Genomic DNA, 20,253 nt, shown 5'->3' on the forward strand with positions numbered 1-20,253 from the left:
CCCTCCTGTGACCCTCGCTTCAGCCACTGGAGGAAATCTTAGGTTCAGAGAAGTTAGATGGCTTAGCCAACATCACATGCCTGTTACCGAGTGAAGCTACGATTCAGAACCCAGCTTTGCCTGATGCTAAAGTCTGTGCTCTTAGGTACTTGTCTGGTACTTGAGAAGTTAGGAAAGAACCCAGCTGCTTTATTTTGCTTTCAAATTTTTTTCTTTCCTCGGTTTTGCTGTGTGTCTTCAGGGCACTAACTTGGGTGTGTGAGTTGCTTTTTTAAACTTTGAACCTTGGCATTTGTTTGTTGGCTTTATTAATTAGCTTTGCATATTAATAAAGTTAATTTGTCAGTTACCTTTGTTTAATTGATTTTATTTATTAGTTGGCTATCACTTTAAAAATTAAAACAGTAACACATGCACTTGATAAAGAATTTCAGGTGATAGGTAAGTCTTTCAGTTCTCCTAGCTTCTCAACCCCAGCACCAAATCATCCCTGAAGAAGAATTCACATTACGCTCAAGTAGTTAAGTGTGCATCCCAGGGGCAGAGGGCCTATCATTCCCACTTAAGCCACTTCCTAGAGTGGGGTGAGGGGACTCCTCAATGGGAACTTAGCAGGAGGAAGCCGGCACTGGGGAAGCACCTCACCAGCGCTCAGACTCCAAGCCTGACATTTTTCTTGAACTCTTGCTCATTATCTGTTGCCTGCTCACGTATCCTACAAACACCTCAAATTCAATGCATCAAATCCAATCCTCTGGTCCCTGCTTTAGACCACAACTCACCCAGTACTGGTAGGTTGGGAGATAGCTTAGACACAACTGATCAGATTCTGCCATTTATTTGTTTTATTTATTTTGAGATGGAGTCTCTGTTGCCAAGGCTGGAATGCAGTGGCATGATCTCGGCTCACTGCAACCTCTGCCTCCCCGGTTCAGGCAATTCTCCTGCCTCAGCCTCCCAAGTAGTTGGGATTACGTGCACCTGCCACCATGCCTGGCTAATGTTTGTATTTTTAGTAGAGACGAGGTTTCGCCATGTTGGCCAGGCTGGTCTCGGGACTCCTGACTTCAGGAGTCCACCTCAGCCTCCCAAAGTGCTGGGATTTCAGGTGTGAGCCACTGCATCCTGCCTGTTTATTTTTCAATTCTTTTTTAGAGACAGAGTCTCCCTCTGTTGCCCAGGCTGGAGTGCCATGGTCCAGTAATAGCTCACCGTAGCCTCTAATTCCCTGGCTCAAGTGATCCTCCCAGGTTCTGCCATTTTATTCCCAGAATCTCTTGCCCATCCATCTCTCTTTATCCCAATCTCCAAATCTGGGACTAACTGGTACTACAGGCATGTGACACCACACTCAGCTAATTTTTAATTTTTTTGAAGAGACAGGGTCTCACGATATTGCCCAGGCTGTTCTCAAACTCCTGGCCTCAAATCAAAGTGCTGGGATTAACAGAACAGGCATGAGCCACCATGCCGGGCCTCTCCTGACACTTTTTAAAGTCCAGGCCTTATAAACTGTCCCACCTTCTGGATTTGTTTCCTCATAATCAGATTCAAGTTAGATGATTTTAGCAAGAGTGCCTCAGAGGTGACATGACCTCGGTGCCTCACATCAGGAGCAGCATAGGAGGTTGGCTGCTTGTATCATTGGTGATGCTGAATGTGATACCTCCACCTAGGTTGTACCTATCTCCCTTACAAGGTGGTGAGCTCCTGGAGATGGGAAACGAACTATATGGTGTGAAACTGTGTACTCAGGCTCCAGGAGTGCTTAACACACGGTACTTCCTTGTGTGTGGAGCGAGTGAGTGAACTTGCTGTGTGGAGGACACAGTGAGAAGACTGAAGCAGCTCCACTGGAGATATGGTGGGGATGGCTGGAGACAGGGCTGGGACTGGGTCATGACAGGCTTCACAAACCACCCTTTCCCAATGGGAACGGTGTACAACAGAGGCACAGATCCTCAGAGGTGTTTTCAGCAGCTATTAAATACCATATGCATACAATTCCATTTACCCTGTTCTTGAATGCACACACACTTTGGAATGCTACATTTGGCCAGTTTGCTGCCTCCCTATAGTGGCACAGAAGTCTCTCAAAAGAACATTCTGATAAGCTCTTAGAGCAGAAAGAACAGAAAGGCCTTTGCTATTGCTTGAACAACCAGACCCTAAATGGCCTTGGGGATGAATGATCTGTGTGTGTGAGATCCAGTAAATGTCTTCCCTCATTCTGGCTTCTTTGGGGCTTACACCAGCTACTGGATGACGTGAATGGGCTGTTTCACTGCAGGCGTCTGGTGAAGATAGCAGCAAAGCAGGCACTCAAGTGGCAGTACAGTCAGACTTTGTGATCTTAGGCAGACATAATCACAGACGCTTTTTTTGTGATCTTAGGCAGACACAATCACAGACGCTTTTTTTGGTAAAATGTACAGCTGCCATGGGATTTAAAATAGAACAACTTGGGGACTATCACCAAAATACCCCCAGTGTTAAACTACCGGACGTTCCAGTCAAAGGAATAACACACAGCCTGTTTACTCCCTGTTTGATCACCAGTGCTTAGTAAGTGCTCAAGCTATTGTTAAATAAATGCAGTTGTAAAAAAACAATGAGGAAGAGCCTTATCCTCCAATTTGGCAGTTTTCCAAGATATGTTGCTAAGTATTGAAAAAAATAAAAAAGGTCTAGTGTAACAATGTATGATTTTCATGACTGAGAAGGATATGCTTTCTATTGCTAAAAAGGGGCCAGGTGCAGTGCCTCAACGCCTGTAATCCAAGCACTTTGGGAAATGGAGGTGGGAGCATATTTTGAGCCCAGGAGTTCGAGACCAGCCTGGGTAACACAGTCAGACCCCATCTCTATAAATAACTTAAAAAATTAGCAGTGGTGTACCTACTTGGGAGGCTGAGGCAGGAGGATGGCCTGAGCCTGGGAGGTTGAGGCTGCGGTGAGCCACGATCATGTCACTGCACTCAGATTGGGTGACAGTGAATGTCTCAAAGTAACTCAAAGAAAATGAGGTTTGCATTCGACCCAGCAATCCCATTACTGGATATACATAAAGGAATATCAATCATTCTACCATAAAGACACACGCATGCCTGTGTTCACTGCAACACTATTCATAAAAACAAAGACATGGAATCAACCTAAATGCCCATCAACTGCAGACTGGGTAAAGAAAATGTGTAGGCTGGGTGCGGTGGCTCTCGCCTGTATTCCTAGCACTCTGGGAGGCCAAGGCAGGCGGATCACTTGAGGTCAGGAGTTCGAAACCAATCTGGCCAACATGGTGAAACCCCATCTCTGATAAAAATACAAAGTAAGTATCCGGGCATGGTGGTGGACGCCTGTAATCCCAGCTACTCAGGAGGCTGAGGCAGGAGAATCACTTGAACTGGGGAAGCAGAGGTTGTAGCTAGCCAAGATAGCGCCATACCACTCCAGCCTGGGCGACAGAGTGAGACTGTCTGAAAAAAAAAAGTGTGTTTACACACACATACACACACACCATGGAATACTATGCAGCCATAAACGACGAGATCACGTCCTTTATAGCAACATGGACGCAGCTGGAACCAGTATCCTAAGTGAACTAACACAGGATCAGAAAACCAAATACCACGTTCTCACTTTAAGTGGGAGCTAAACATTGAGTAAACATGGACAGAAGGGAACAACAGGCACTGGGGCCTACTGGAGGGTGGAGGGTGAGGCTCCAAAAAACACCCATCGGGGACTGGGCACAGTGGCTCACACCTGTAATCCCAGCACTTTGGGAGGCCGAGTTGGGCGGATCACCTGAGGTCAGGAGTTCAATACCAGCCTGGCCAACATGGTGAAACCCCGTCCCAACTAAAAATACAAAAAATTAGCCAGGTGTGGTGGCGGGTGCGTGGTGGCGGGTATAACCTCAGCTACTTGGGAGGCTGAGGCAGGACAATCGCTTGAACCCGGGAGGCAGAGGTTGCAGTGAGCCAAGATCGTGCCACTGCACTCCAGTCTGGGCAACAAGAGCAAAACTCCTTCTCAAATAAAAAAACCCATGGGGTATTATGCTTATTACCTGGGTGATGAAATAATCTGTACACCAAACCCCATGACACATAATTTACCTATATAACAAACCTGCACATGTACCCCTGAACCTAAATAAAAGTTAAAAAAAAAAAAAAAAAAAAAAGGACTATGTCTGCCTAACATGCCTGGAATAACTCTAGAGCAACCCAGAAGGAACCAGCGTATTGGTACCTGCAGGAAGGGAAGCAGATGTGAGTGTGGACCTAATCCCAGAGCTGACTCCCATCCTTCAACCACCTCATCTCTCAGCCATGACATTCTCTGCTGGCTGAGGGCCCCTCACCTTAGTCCCTCTGCCTCGAAGACACTACTTACTGTAGGCCTTTGGTTCCTCTTCCCTCCCCATACTAGAAATGTCAGTAAAAGGAGAGCAATTATTTTGATGTAACTCTCAAACTAAACTCTTCAAGAGCTAAGCAATGTGTACGTTATCTACATCAACCCCAAGGAACCAACAGAGTGCTAAGAGTAAAAGGGGTGGGACCAATAATGATGTGTGACAAACTGTGGTTTGATGTGTGGCAATGTCAAACTGACCTTCCAGGAGGAAAGAGAGCCTCCCATTCTCCAAAACTGTTAAATTGTATTAATTTGGAAAGGGATCCTTAGGACAGGGATGAAAAACTAGTCCCACCTGCTGATATCAGCTGACACATCTGATAATAAGCTAATGGAAACCAAAACAAAATTTTTTTTTGAAGCAAAAAGTCCATTTCCATGAATATATTCACTCCTGATATGAAGGTGGGGAAGACAGCCTTACTTCAAGTACGTGGCTGGAGAAGCCATTGTTTTTGACATGCATGAATACCAATGACAAATCAGACCTTTAAAAATATTAAACAATGTCAATATACAAACATAAAAAAGCACTTTATAGACATCAATGAAAAACTGAAGACTGGGGAAAATGTTGGTTTTATAGATTTATTTTCAAAGAGTAAAACACTTATACAATTTAAATACGAGTCCATCAGAATCACTCTGTCAGAGTCAGCAAGAATGCCAAAATGTGTCCTCACTGCCAGACATTCGTCACTATCATCTGAGTCCTCTCTCAGCCAAGCCAAAGGGTCTGGAAAAGACAAAATAAGTTCAATGTTATTTTTGATGTATTCTTACTAATGATAAGTGATGTCTTTCAGGTGCTAAAAATGCAGCCTCTGGCTGAGTGCAGTGGCTCATGCCCGTAATCCCAGCACTTTGGGAGGCCAAGGTGGGCGGATCACCTGAGGTCAGGAGTTCGAGACTAGCCTGGCCAACATGGTGAAACCCCATCTCTACTAAAAATATAAAAATTAGCTTGCACGCCTGTAATCCCAGTTACTCAGGAGGCGGAGGCAGGAGAATCGCTTGAACCCAGGAGGCAGAGGTTGCAGTGAGCTGAGATCATGCCACTACGCTCCAGCCTGGGCAACAGAGCAAGGTTCCATCTTTTAAAAAAAAAAAAGGCAGGGTCACTAAAAGCTAAAGACTAAAGACACTAATACAATGTTTTAATTCAAAAAGTCTTATTTGATTATTCTAGGGCCCAAGTAACAAGAGCTACTATTTACTGAGAGGCTCCTTTACATCATTATATCAAGTGATATATATACTCTCTTCAATTTTGCTTTCACAAAAGCCCCAGGTAGGTCCTATCATTACCACCATATTACATATGAGGAAACTGAGGCTTACAGAGCTAAGCAGCCTGCCTGAGACCACCAGGCTTATAGTGTGTGGCAGAGCTGAGAATAAACTTGGGTGTCTCTGACTCCAAAGTCCATCCTCTTATCCATGAGGCTTCTCTTGCCTACTTAAGAGCCAGGTCACCTCAGTGTCTTACCCAGCAGGCTGGGCTTACCTTGGCTGAGTAATTGAGGGAGACAGAGGTCTGTTTCCAGGTTACCCTGCTCAGTACTTTGTAAAATATTCTGCTTTTGTGAGGAGAGCTGACAATCAAGGGAGTTCTATCCAGGAATGACAGCTCTCAACTTCTCAAAGGTAAAGACCACCACCAGGGCTGGGCCCCTTTGAGTGGCAGACAACAGGAAAGGGCTTGCATTTTATAAGTAGTGAAAAATCTTGGTCAAGCATTTCCATTTTCTATTTCTTCTTAAGTTTCCTTTATTGAAGAACCACAGACAAATCTATGGGTGAACATCATTTTTTAAGTCTAATTATTTACCTGATACTTTATTCATATACATCCTTCTTATCTGCAATGTAATCTACAATTTCTTGTGGACACATTAACTTTTCAGCATCTATATCAGGAATTTCAAACCCTAAAAGAAAAATATACAACAATGTGAGAGAGTTAAAAAAAAAAAAATCCTTTAGAACTGAACACACCTGACCCTTCTACAACAGCTACAAGTATATCAAAACTTTCAGCAACCTTGAATCCCATATAGGTTGTGGGCCAGTTAGCTTCTAGAGAGTATGCATACAGGTTGGGTACAATGCTTTGGAGGTATGTTTGTTTGTTTGTTTGTTGAGACAGAATTCACATAATAGAAAATTCCTCCTTGTATATACCATATAATTTGGTAGTTTTTAGTATATTCACAACATTGTGCAACCATCACCATTGTGTAAAAGAAACCCAGTGCCCGTCAGCAGTCACTCCCCATCCTCCCTAGCTCTGGCAACCACCCGTCTACTTTCTGTCTCTGGATTTGCCTCTTCTTGACATTTCATGTAAATGGTATATAACGTGTCATCTTCTGTGTCTGGCTTCTTTCACTCGGCACGTTCTCAAGGTTCGTGTGCTGTAACACACATCACCCATGCATTTTTTTTTTTTTTTTTTTTTTTTTTTTTACGATGGTTGGGTTTTTATAAATGGCTGGGTTTTGGTAGTTAGCTTACTTTGGGCCAAACACTGTGCTGAGCATTTTACACATCATCTCTAATTCTCACAGCAATTCCAGTCCTGGGGTTCCTACTATTATCACCCCCACTTTACAGCTGAGGAAACATGCTTTGAGAGATACAGTTACTTGTCCAGGCTCCTACTGACTAAGCTCAATTCCAGACCTGGTACTCTTAAGCACTAGGCAAAGGATTCCATCCTAGTCAGCATCATCTGTGAGGAATTTTAACTAGGCCCTGCTCTGCAGAACAGCACAGAAGTCCTTTGATTTCCTATTCAGCCAACTCACGCAGAAACAGCCATGGAGCCTTATAAAAGTCTCACCTGCACAACACACAGTCCCAAACTTGGAGTATGCTTGTGAGCCAGGATAGGAGACCAAGGCCAGAGGCTCTGGGTGCATCTCTTGTCCTGGCACACATTACTTCTATCTGGTTCACGTTACCCGAGCTCAGGAGGGGCTGACGTGTCATCAGCATGTGTTCCGGGGAGGCTTTTGCCCTTTGTCTTAGACCCCTGTCTGAAGAATCAGTCCCCCGGAACCACCTCTGGTCATTTGGCTCTTGGCACCACACTGGGCACTCTGCTGGGCTTGTGCGAGGTGCTTTCTGAATAAATGTACCATCCCTAAAGCTTACTTCACCTGATGGTAAGTGGGCAGGAGGGTGTGTGCCTAGGGCAGTGGATGCTACTGTTTCTATTAATATTTAATTCTAATTCCAATTCAGACTCCCACCACTTCTTTCAGTTTAATCCACCTTAATCAAAAATCGCAGTATGTCGATAGAAGACTGAGCCTTACCAAATTCGTCTTCCATGGCCATGATAATCTCCACTTGGTCCAAACTGTCTAAGCCCAGGTCTTTCATAAAATGAGAATTTACTGAAAGCTGCAAGAAAGGAGCACCAAACACAAAATTTAGTCCATGAAAGCATCTGCTTCCCAAGATAACAGGGTGGTAAAATGCCACTTAATCACTATATTGAATTTTTTTATTACACTTTAAGTTTTAGGGTACATGTGCAGAATGTGCAGGTTTGTTACATAGGTATACATGTGCCATGTTGGTTTGCTGCACCCATCAACTCATCATTTACATTAGGTATTTCTCCTAATGTTGTCCCTCCCCAAGCCCCCTACCCCTTGACAGGCCCTGGTAAATGATGCTCCCCGCCGTGTGTCCAAGTGATCTCATTGTTCAGTTCCCACCTATGAGCGAGAACACACAATGTTTGGTTTTCTGTCCTTGTGACTACGTCGAATTTTTTTTAACATACAGAGGCTATAACTGACATTTTATATGTAACCTATGCTGGTATAGACATGGTTTGCTTTATCTTACTCTACTTTGTTTTGAAGTGAACAATATATACATAGCTAATGAAGGATTTCACTCTATATATTTTTTGTTTTTTGAGAGAGTCTTGCTCTGTCACCCAGGCTGGAGTGCAATGGCATGATCTCGGCTCACTGCAAACTTGGCCTCCTGGGTTCAAGCGATTCTCATGCCTCAGCCTCCCAAGTAGCTGGGATTACAGGCGTGCACCACCATGCCCAGCTAATTTTTTTGTATTTTTAGTAGAGACAGGGTTTTTGCCATGTTGGCCAGGCTGGTTTTGAACTCCTGACCTCAGGTGATCCACCCACCTCAGCCTCCCAAAGTGCTGGGATTACAGGCGTGAGCCACCGCACCCAGCCCAATCTATATGTTTTACTGAGATCTCTGATCATTGCTCTGAATGACATCTGAAGAAGTTTGGGTATTTTTGCTGCCTTACTGACAACAAAGGCCTAGACTCCACACCTTAAGTGGCATTATTATTATAAACTGTAAGCAGCTTTACAAAGTGTTTACTGTCTTTTTTTTTTTTTTGAGACAGAGTCTTGCTCTGTCACCCAGGCTGGAGTGCAGTGGCGCAATCTCGGCTCACTGCAACCTTCGCCTCCCGGGTTCAAGCAATTCTCCTGCCTCAGCCTCCTGAGTAGCTGGGATTACAGGTGCCCGCCACCACGCCCAGCTAATTTTTGTATTTTTAGTAGAGATGGGGTTTCACCATCTTGGCCAGGCTGGTCTTCAATTCCTGACTTCATGATCCACTCGCCTCGGCTTCCCAAAGTGCTGGGATTACAGGCGTGAGCCATCACGCCCGGCCCCACTTGTATTTTTATTATTTATTATTATTATTTTTGAGATGGAGTTTCGCTCTTGTTGCCTAGGCTGGACTGCAGCGGCGCTATCTCGGCTCACTGCAACCTCCATCTCCCGGGTTCAAGCGATTCTCCTGCCTCAGCCTCCCGAGTAGCTGGGATTACAGGTATGCGCCACCATGCCTGGCTAATTTTGTATTTTCAGTAGAGATGAGGTTTCTACATGTTGGTCAGGCTGGTCTCGAACTCCTGACCTCAGGTGATCCGCCCGCCTCGGCCTCCCAAAGTGCTGGGATTACAGGCATGAGCCACAGCGCCCAGCCACTTGTGTTTTTTAAAAAGAGTGAGATATACATACACATAATGTACACACATGTATGTATACTTCTTTAACATATGCATTGAGTACCTTTGGAAACATACATGAAACTGGTAGCGCGCTGGCTGTCTCCCAGAATGGGCCTGGGTGGCTGGGAGCCAGGGAGATTTTTACTGAGTATCTTTCCCTTTGCATTTTGTAGCATGTAATTAAATACTCTATATTTAAAGACAAAACTTCAAACCACCATCAGTTACCTTCTCTGGGTCAATCTTGTCATAGAGTTTCAATACGTAAAGAACACGGTCCTGGATGCCCTCTAACGTCAAAGGAGGCATGTCGCTATATTGGCGGCACAACTGTGTAACTCTACCAGGAACCTAGAGCGAGGGCAGGAAGGAAACACTGTCATTGAACGGAAAATACCTCTAAATCAATGCACGAGCCTACAGGTAACTTTCACAGAACTTTCGGGGCTTTAGAGAACCCACAGCATCTGATTCTCATTGTGGCCACCAGGACACACCAAGTTGTAGGACTGGGTAATCGCAGAAGCCCCAACAGTTCGGTAGCATCTCAGGCCTCCTTCCTGGGAGCCAGGACCGGTCCCTCTGCCTCCTGGGTTCAGCCCTCAGGCTCTGGACATTCATCCTGCTCTGCGACACTAACTGCCACTAAAATTGTCTAGCGTCTGCAGAATGCCTATGTCTTCTCACAGCATCTTCAGCATCCCGAGGCCTCTATAGGGTGCTGCCACCTTTAATAGGCAGACCCAAGTCAAAATAACCCACAAGGAAAGAGCTGTCATGGTAAACCCAAAGGCAATTCAAATTGAGGACCATATACCAAAAAGGTCTAGTTTGGCTCCAGCAGTTATCTCCCTGATCTCAGCCAGGACAAAGGAAGCTGGCCGGCCACCCACCCAAAGAGGAGATGAGGGAGCTTACAGTCATTACGTTCCAATCTGTTTCCCTTCCAGCGAGGCTTGCCTCATGGCCACCAGCCAAACCATGAGCCCTTCTGGCCTCTGCCATGTTAGAGCAATACCTCACATATCTCTGGTATTAGTCGGCTCGATGTTTAGGTATTACGATATTGGCCAGATTTCATTCAACAAATGTGGAATGAGCTGCAATTACAGGTCAGGGGGTTTAATGCTGTGGAAGGTACGACGCAGAACCAGAGAAAACAAAACAGGGTATCTGGCAGTTTTGCTCACTACAGAAATCCCTTATCTGGCTAGTCGTGGTGGCTCACGCCTATAATCACCCTTTAGGAGGCCACGGTGGGCAGATCATCTGAGGTCAGGAGTTCAAGACCAGCCTGGCCAACATGGTGAAACCCCGTCTCTACTAAAAATACAAAAATTAGCCAGGCGTGGTGGTGGGTGCCTGTAATCTCAGCTACTCAGGAATCTGAGGAAGGAGAATCGGTTGAACATGTGGGGCAGAGGTTGCAGTGAGCCGAGGCTGCGCCATTGCATTCCAGCCTGGGTGACAGAGCAAGACTCTGTCTCAAAAAAAAGAAAAAGAAATCCCTAATCTAAGTTGGTTTGTTTACCTCCTGAAGTTGATTTTAAGTCCGAGGCTTGGCGTTCTTAAGGCATTTCCCTATAGAACGTGGGGCTGCTTGTTAGGGCTCAGGTCCCTGAAACTCATAAAGGTCCATGAAAAATCATAATAAATACTGCCCAGGGAACCAAACCAGTATAACCTCTGTATAAGAAACATTCATCTTGCATAAAGAACAGGTATTGGGCCGGTGTGGTGTCTCACACCTGTAATCCCAGCACTTTGGAAGGCCAAGGTGGGCCAATCACTTGAGGCCAGAAGTTTGAGACCAGCCTGGCCAACATGGTGAAGCCTCGTCTCTACTAAAAATACAAAAATTAGCCGGGTGTGGTGGCGTGTGCCTGTAATCCCAGCTATTCAGGTGGCTGAGGCATGAGAATTGCTTGAACCCAGGAGAGAGGTTGCAGTGAGCCGAGATTGTGCCACTGCACTCCACCTTGGCCCACAGAGTGAGACTCTGTCTCAACAAAGAAAAGAAAAAGAAGTCAGTTATTAAAATCAGGTTTAGGCTGGGCGCAGTGGCTCACACCTGTAATCCCAACACTTTGGGAAGCCGAGGCAGGCAGATCACGAGGTCAGGAGTTCAAGACCAGCCTGACCAACATGGTGAAACCCTGTCTCTACCAAAAATATAAAAATTAGCTGGGTGTGGTAACATGTGCCTGTAATCCCATCTACTCAGGAGGCTGAAGCAGAAGAATCGCTTGAACTTGGGAGGCGGAGGTTGCAGTGAGCCAAGATCACATCATTTACACTCCAGCATGGGTGACAGAGTGAGATTCCATCTCAAGAAAAAAAAAAAAATCAGGTTTAATCAGCAAGCTAAAGAGATGAGTTGGAGAGTATGATAGATATTCTAATGAGCCTTTCTGAGTATTTCAAGAGCTTTAGAGCATGTTTGTTTGTCTAAATGTCTAGTCTCCTTTCCTATTATACGTGGGTTAAGGAGACCTTTGATACAGGCACATCACCGGCCTACTTAACAATGACTCAAATAGGTTTCCAAGTCACAAATAAAATTGAGAAGAAAGGAATAAAGAGAAAGGGGGAGAAGAAATGAGGTAATATGGCAATGGCAGAAAAGAAGTTTCAGGTGGAGGGATCTAACAGAGGCTGTGTGCTTATCAAGAAATGGTACGAGGCCAGGTGTGGTGGCTCAGGCCTGTAATCCCAGCACTTTGGGAGGCCAAGGTGGGTGGATCACTTGAGGTCAGGAGTTTAAGACCAGCCTGCCCAACATAGTGAAACCCCTGTCTCTACTAAAAATCCAACAATTAGCCAGGCATGGTGGCGTGTGCCTATAATCCCAGCTACTCAGGAGGCTGAAGTGGAAGGATCACTTGAACCTAGGAGGCAAAGGTTGCAGTGAACTGAGATCGTGGCTCTACACTCCAGCCTGGGCGATAGGGTGAGACTGTCTCCAAAGAGGAAAAAAAAAAAATGGTACGAGGCCAGGTGTGGTGGCTCACGCCTGTAATCCCAACACTTTGGGAGGCCAAAGTGGAAGGATCGCTTGAGCTCAGGAGTTCGACCAACCTGGGCAACAAAGCAAGACCCCTGGTGAGGGTATATTCTGTGTTCGTACACAGTTACCCATGAGGCCAACTAGGTTGTCAGCATTGTCCTCAGCAGCTCCGGCAAGTACCTACAGGGGCCAGGTGGGCACCATGTGATTAAATTAAATGAGTCTCTGACTGGAGGCCACATGCCAATCTAGAGTGGGTGCTGCATCAGGGTCAGCGTGAGGCAGTAAGTTAGTGGGCAAGAGCTCAGACTCTGAAACTAGACCGCCTATGCCTGCACCATGGTGCTGGCTCTCACTAGTTGTTTGGCCTTGGGTGGGTTACTTAACCTTCTACATCTCAGTTTCCTCAGCTGTAAAATGGGGATAAACAACAGTACCACACTCACAGGACTGTTGTGAAGCATCAATGAGATGACGTAAAGGGCTTGGACATTGGCTGGCACTTAACATAGTAAGTGCTATTTAGGGTTATTTAGTAGGATCCTGAGAACAATGACCAGGAGCAGCTAGTTTGATACCTTGGCTGTAACGTAGCCCCAAAATACTTGATCCTACTACCCTCTCATGCTCCTGCCTCTGGTCTCTATTTCTTTCTTTTTTTTCAGACAGGGTCTCACTGTGTTGCCCAGGCTGGAGTGCAGTGTTGTGACCTCGGCTCACTGGAACCTCTGCCTCCCAGGTTCAAGTGATTCTTATGCCTCTGCCTCACAAGTAGCTGGTATTAAAGGCGTGCACCACCATGCCTAGCTAATTTCTGTATTTTTAGTGGAGATGAGGTTTCACCATGTTGGCCAGGCTGGTCCTGAACTCCTGGTCTCAAGTGATCCACTCACCTCAGCCTCTCAAAGTGCCGGGACTACATGCATAAGCCACCACGCCCCGGCCTTCATTGATTTCTTATCAAGTCAGGCTATGATACTGCCCTAAGCACTTTACACACATCATCTTTCTTCAGCTCTCCAGTATTCTGGTGAGATCCATGATACTATCACCCTCCTTTTTACAGATGAAAAACTGAGGCAAGGGAAGGTTAGGTATCCCCCTCACCCCATGTCCTTCCAGCATGGCCTCTTGGAAGGTCTTGTTGCTCCTTCTAGCTGGATCTCTGTTGATTGGGAAAAAATAAAAGGGATACAAAATGGACAAGCACCTCCCCAACAGCCAACATGTGATGTTTCTGGTGTTGTTCTTCCCCAAGATCTACACTTAACAATTATATGGGAAATAAACCACCTCTCCCAGACATCAGAGAAGGTACTGTTTGCAGGTAAAGAGTGATGACCCTCTGGGCTAGTAATTCAAACAGATGAGGTTCCATCAGAATCCCGGTACTCCACTGGGGCCCACTTCTGCCTGAGGCAAACTCAGAGGAGACTAAGGAGAGGGCTTTAAAGACCGTCTCTACAAACTGCCGACTGGTCCACTCTACACAGGCAGCCCAGACCTCTCAAACTCAACAGTTTGGAAATGAACTCTTGACCTGTCTCCAAAACTCCTGCTTACAGACCTCTGTTCCTTTTCCGCCACCTGGGGCTTATTCCTTCAATCAGCCCTGCTTCATGTTCACTCCCTATGACCTTGGCAGAGAATACCCACAATTCCTCACTGCAGCATACAGCTCCCTTCATGATATGCTCACTCTCTTCCCCCCAGCAATGTTCCCTTCCAGACACCCTAAGAGTCAACCACAAGGAGGTAAGTGCCAGGCTCTTCCTGGCCTCTGCACAGGCCTTCAAGATCACGTTCACTGAGAGGTTGGTCAAGTATCTCTTTTTGCTTTTGCACTACACACACCTGTTTCACAATGTCTTGCCTTTATTTACACGACCGTCTCAGAAGCCTGGGAACTTTACCTGTGTGCCAAGAACTGTGCAATGGGCTGGAAATGCAAAGATGAATAAGACACAACCTTCCCCCCAGAGAAGCTTACACTCTAATGGAAAAGACCAATCCACAGATCATTTTAGTTGAAATAAAAATATGGCAAGCACCACAACAGAAGTATCTGTAGGCTGACGCAATAACAAAAGTTGTCACTCAGTCCTTGAGTGGCCGGAAAGGAGGATGCCAGACTTGGATTTGGTGAGGAAAAGAGCCGAGACTGATAATTCAAGGAGAGGGAAGAACAGGAAGAAAAGGAAATGAGGCCAGGCGCGGTAGCATGGGCCAGTTATCCCAGCTAGTCAAGGGACTGAGGCAGAAGGATTGCTTGAGCCCAGGAGTTTGAAGCTGCACTGAGATATGATCGTGCCACTGCACTCCAGCCTAATGACAGAGACCTTGTCTAAAAAAAAAAGGCATGAAAGTGCAGTGCCTGTGTCTATGTGAGAAGACATCAGCTCATGTTGGGAGATGGTACACAGATGACAGGCTTGGAGGCTAAGAGGGAGGGCCCAGGTCTGCAGAGCCTTAAGGGCCATGGGAAGGGACTGGGACTTTGTCTGGTCCTGGTCCCAGGTCCCAGTCCTGGAATAGCTAGCTTTTTTTTGCACAAGTGCTGTCTTCATCTGGGTACCATGCCCTATAGAACTGCTGGAAATTATCTTTGTGCTCCAGCTGCTGGACGGTGTAGATTCGGGGCCTGCCTGGATCAAGTGTAAGACTTCCAGGCTGCATTTTAGGCCACTGCCCTTGGTTTTTTTTTTTTTTTTCCTTACCATCTATTTTATATCATCTGGTATTTTTCTACCCAGGAAAGCTGCCTTAGCTCCTTTTGGGAAAAAGGGTGTAAATGAGTGACTAGTTGCTCTGAAGTTGGCATAGTGGATGGATTTGAGGAGAGGAAATTTCACAGCAGGGAACAGGTAGCAAGAGCAATGGTCCAAATGAGATGAACAAGGGCTGGAGGCGGAGGTCTGGGGTATACAGCAATAACAGAAACCAAGAGTGAAGAGTCCAAGGAGCATGTGTGGTAAGAGAACTCGGGAGCCCACCAACATTTAAGGACTAGGCATACCAGGTGTGATGGCTTATGCCTGTAATCCCAGCACTTGGGAGGCTGAGGCAGGAGGATCGCTTGAGCCCAAGAGTTCACAACTAGCCTAGGCAACATAAGGAGATCCCATCTCTACAAAAGACAGACATCAAAAAATTAGTCAGGCGTGGTGGCTCATGCCTGTAGTCCCAGCTACTCAGGAAGCTGAGGCAGGAGGACCATTTGAATCCAGGAGGTCAAGGCTGCAGTGAACCACGATCATGCCATTGCACTCCAGCCTGAAAGGCAAAGTGTCCCAACAAGGTAGGGGGACAAACCAACCAAGGGAGAACAGTGTCACAACAGCCAAGGGAAGAAGACAGCAGCAGAGAAGGAGCCGGCAAGTTGGACATAAGGGCTGCAAAGTGTTCAATGAAGATGTAAGCTAATGTCTTTCTTTTGTATCCATCTCTGTATCTATCAACAGCTAGCATGAGTCCTGGCACACAGCTGGCCCTCGATATCTTTGAATGAACTTAGTCAAAACCACTTTGTAAATATAAAATGGTTCCTCTGCTATATATGCAAGCCAAGCCGCCATAGTGGAACATTTCTGAGCTCCTTGCCATTCAAAGCATGGTCCAAGGAACACTCGCAGGAGGATCTTCTGGAAGCCCACTGGACGTGGAAACTCTCTGGCCCCTTCCCAGAAATGAATCAGAATCTGTATTCCAACCCAAGTGATCAGTATGTCCAATCAACTGAGAATCAATGCTGTAAGAACAAAGACAATCACTTCACATTTTAGCCCAATGTTGAAATCAGTCTTAGGAACCAGACACTCATCAATTCTATCTACTGCCTTTTTAACCCCTTTTTTTTTTTTTTTTGAGATGGAGTCTGCTCCTGCTCCGTCGCCCAGGCTGGAGTGCAGTGGCGCGATCTCGGCTCACTGCAAGCTCCTCCTCCCAGGTTCAGGTTCACGCCATTCTCCTGTCTCAGCCTCCGGAGTAGCTGGGACTACAGGCGCCCGCCACCACGCCCGGCTAATTATTTTGTATTTTTAGTAGAGACGGGGTTTCACCGGTTAGCCAGGATGGTCTCCATCTCCTGACCTCGTGATCCGCCCGTATCGGCCTCCCAAAGTGCTGGGATTACAGGCGTGAGCCATCGCGCCCGGCCTTTAACCCTTAATTTCAGGGTGACACTTTTCACCTTTTGATACAGCCAGTAGGGCAGTGCCCAATGAATTAATCCATTACACTGTCAGTGAACAGCAACACTGGCTTCAAAAAGAAACACTTGATGACTTCTAAAAAATAGTTGCCTAGTACTCACTTCTAGATTCTGTCGATCTGGCATGGGCTGGCTTATTTATTTATTTATTTAAGACGGTCTGCCTTCCAGGCTGGAGTGCAGTGGCATGATCTCGGCTCCCTAAAACCTCTGCCTCCTGGGTTCAATCGATCCTCCCACCTCAGCCTCCTGAGTAGCTGGGCCTAGTCAGGAGGCGCGCGACACCACGCCCGTCTAATTTGTTGTTGTTTTTTTTTTTTTTTTGAGACGGAGTCTCTCTCTGTCGCCCAGACTGGAGTACAAGTGGCGCGATCTCGGCTCACTGCGACCTTCGCCTCCCGGGTTCAAGCGATTCTCCTGCCTCAGCCTCCTAAGTAGCTGGGACTACAGGCACATGCCACCACGCCCGGATAATTTTTTGTATTTTTAGTAGAGACGGGGTTTCACTGTGTTAGCCAGAATGGTCTCGATCTCCTGACCTCGTGATCTGCCCGCCTCGGCATCCCAAAGTGCTGGGATTACAGGCTTAAGCCACCGTGCCCGGTCTAATTTCTGTATTTTTTGTAGAGACGGGGTTCCACCATGTTGCCTAGAAGGTCTCAAACTCCTAGGCTCAAGCGATCCGCCCGCCTCGGCCTCTCAAAGTGCTGGGATTACAGGCGTGAGCCACCACGCCGGACCAGACACACTTATTTTTCACACTGACATGCAGTCAAGGTTGAAACCACTATTACCTGAGGTCTATGACTTTGAAAAGAGGTTTCATAACTTGACCTTGGAGTCTATCCTACCTTAAGACGGTTATTTTTATTCTCAATTGCACTTCAGAGTCATCTGGAGAACTTAAAAAACAACAGGCCGGGCGCGGTGGTTCACGCCTGTAATCCCAGCACTTTAGGAGGCCGAGGCGGGTGGATCGCGAGGTCGGGAGTTCGAGACCAACCTGGCCAATATGATGAAACCCCGTCTCTACTAAAAATACAAAACTTAGCCGGGCATGGTGGCAGGCGCCTGTAGTCCCAAATACTCCGGGGACTGAGGGAGGAGAATCGCTTGAACCTGAGAGGTGGAGGTTGCCGTAAGCCACAGGTTGCAGTGAGCTGAGATCACGCCACTGCACTCCAGCCTGGGCGACAGAGCAAGACTCTGTCTCAAAAACAACACCACCATCACCGAAATCACTGCCTCCCGGCGTTTCAGCCTCACGCAGATTTCATCAGCTCAAGCTATATACTACAGGTACAGTCGTTCCTTGGTATTTGCGCAGGAGATTGGTTCCAGGATCCCCGACTACACCCAAATCCGCGCACACTCACGTCCCGCACTCAGCCTTGCAGAATCCCCTTATAGGAAGAGCCTGCCCTCTTTATACGCGGGGCGGCACATCCCGTAAATACTGGCCGCGTTTGGTTGAAAAAAATCCGCATATAAGTGGACCCGCGCAATTCAAATCCTTATTGTTCAAAGGTCACTTGCGCTTGTTTCCTAGAATTACTTTCAGGAGTCCTGGACACAGGAAGAAGGTGCTGCAGGGAAAAGTTAAGGACAGAACTGCAGAGAGAGAATCGCTCTGGAGAAGGCTGTAGGCCAATGTGGCTGCCTCTTTGCGTGCTGCTTTCACTACAATACGGTGACCGCTATTTTGAGACCATACGAGGTGCTCTATCCGCATTAACTCATCTAATCCTCATTGCTACTCCGCAAGGTAGAGACCAGGATCCCAATTTTGCAGGTGAGTGTGAGCCAGGCTAGGAGACTTGTCCACAGTTTCGGTAAGCGGCAGCCCAGCGGTGCTGGACATCGAGTCAGTGCTCTTGCTCGTTATTACGAGGTCACCCGGCCTCCCGTCAGGGGTCAACTAAACACCTTTAGGCTGCGGAGCGAGCAGGCTGCCCCCTGGGTCACCCCTGCCTGCAGCTGGCGCGGCCCGGATGCCCGGCCCCCACCCCCACCGGGCCCAATCCCCGACCCTTGCCAAGCACCAGCAAAGTCACCGCGAATCACCTGCGCGAGCACTGAGGCCGGCTGCAAAGGCCCGAGCCTCGTCTGGGTCCCCGCGGAGCACAGAGCGGTGCTGAGAGGCCGGGCCACGGCCAGCATCCGGACCCGGGGCAGCGGCGCAAAGGCCGCGGGCAGGCGCCGGACATAGGCTGAAAGGACACGAGACGCCATGGCTACGCCAACCCAGGATGCACTGCGCCGCCGCCTCCGGGCCAGGGTTCCTTTCCGGCAGCGCGCGGGCGACGCACACAGCAGCGCTGTCGGCACCGCCGGCGGTGGCGGCCCCTGGCGGCTCCTGGAGGCACTGCGCCCTCGGAGCCCATCCAGGTTCGGGGACGAACAACTGCTTGGTGTCTAAACTGTGCAGACGTCGCCGTCTTTCCTAAACGACACGGCACGAGAAACCTACTTTCATTTGTTATCTGAAAGTTCTGAAATACATCTATTTAAACGTTTGGGGCCGGGCGCGGTGGCTGACGCCTTTAATCCTAGCACTTTGGGAGGCCAAGGTGGCAGGACTGCTTGAGCTCAGTTCAAGACCAATGGCCAACATGGCAAGACTCCGTCTCTATTACAAAAAAGATTAAAAGAAAAAAAGGACAAAGTTTTGATTCCACGATTCTTCCACAAGTATTAACATTTATTGAATAGGTAAAAAAATATATATATAATAGTGTGAAAAAATAATCAATTTCAATACATCACTAAGACTAATAAATGTGAGAATTACGATTAAAACAATATACGTTTTAAAACTTGACAGTGTATAATACAGCTGTCCAGTCCACGACTATGCCAACTGTCATGCCCACAGCCAGGTTCCAGCCCATATCGAGATCTGAGGGAAGTCGGTGGATGAACAGATAGCTGAAAGAACACTTAGGGGACGGTAGGCAGGTGAAAGATGATTTTATTCAGCAACAGCTCTCATCAGCAGCTTACTTACACTAGTTCTCTCACAGTGTCTGCCTTGTCTCAGCTGCTTAGTCCCGTGGCTCCCATACACAACTGCGAGGCTGGCTCTCCCTTGCCTTCAGGGTCAGCAGCTTAACTCTTTCTCTCAGCTGTATTCTGGCTCCCCCCACGTCTGTCTGCAAAGACTGACAGCTCTGGTTCTCTCACTCTTTTTTGGGGCACGAACGCCTGTACAGTATCAGCAGGGCAATTATACCTTTTACAGAAAATAGTGGCTTAGAGCCAAGTGATGGCCTTCCCACGTTATGGCTACATGGCTGTGATAACAAGTGGAGTTATACGCCTCTGTCTAAACTTGCTGAGTCACGCAGGATGTAAACATCTTACATTGGCCTATCCTTGACCAAAGCACAGCCATGTTCCTTACAATAGCTAACAAAAATAGGTAAGCGAGGGAGGAGTTTAAGGAGGCTAATTCCTATTTCTAAGCAGGGAGCTAAAGGATATTGACTGAAATTGAAACACACGGGATAATGACTCCAAATTCTGAAATCTGCCTGAATGAATGATCCAATAATGCCATCAGTTTTACCTCAATTTCTTTTTATTTTTGTTAA

At 47.0% G+C, this 20,253-nt stretch overlaps 1 protein-coding gene across 1 annotated transcript; it reads right to left on the bottom strand.

The window, feature by feature from the left end:
* Window positions 1-4,999: 4,999 nt before the first annotated feature.
* Window positions 5,000-18,987, bottom strand: NDUFAB1 (NADH:ubiquinone oxidoreductase subunit AB1). The gene is made up of 5 exons (XM_024233682.3): window positions 18,725-18,987; window positions 9,672-9,794; window positions 7,749-7,836; window positions 6,257-6,356; window positions 5,000-5,161 (listed from the first exon to the last, which is right to left on the bottom strand). The coding sequence occupies exons 1-4, from the start codon at window positions 18,890-18,892 to the stop codon at window positions 6,265-6,267; spliced, it is 471 nt and encodes a 156-aa protein (XP_024089450.1). The 5' UTR covers window positions 18,893-18,987; the 3' UTR covers window positions 5,000-5,161; window positions 6,257-6,264.
* Window positions 18,988-20,253: the final 1,266 nt, after the last annotated feature.

This window comes from Pongo abelii, chromosome 18 (genome assembly GCF_028885655.2).
Source record: "Pongo abelii isolate AG06213 chromosome 18, NHGRI_mPonAbe1-v2.0_pri, whole genome shotgun sequence".
Classification (NCBI taxonomy): Eukaryota; Metazoa; Chordata; class Mammalia; order Primates; family Hominidae; genus Pongo; species Pongo abelii.

Coding starts and splice junctions, on each gene's coding strand:
- NDUFAB1 (XM_024233682.3), bottom strand. CDS start 18,892: ATGGCGTCTCGTGTCCTTTCAGCCTATGTCCGGCGCCTGCCCGCGGCC. Junction 9,795..18,724: donor CGGCCTCAGTGCTCGCGCAG/GTGATTCGCGGT, acceptor CCCTCGCTCTAG/GTTCCTGGTAGAGTTACACA. Junction 7,837..9,671: donor ACAAGATTGACCCAGAGAAG/GTAACTGATGGT, acceptor CCTTTCTTGCAG/CTTTCAGTAAATTCTCATTT.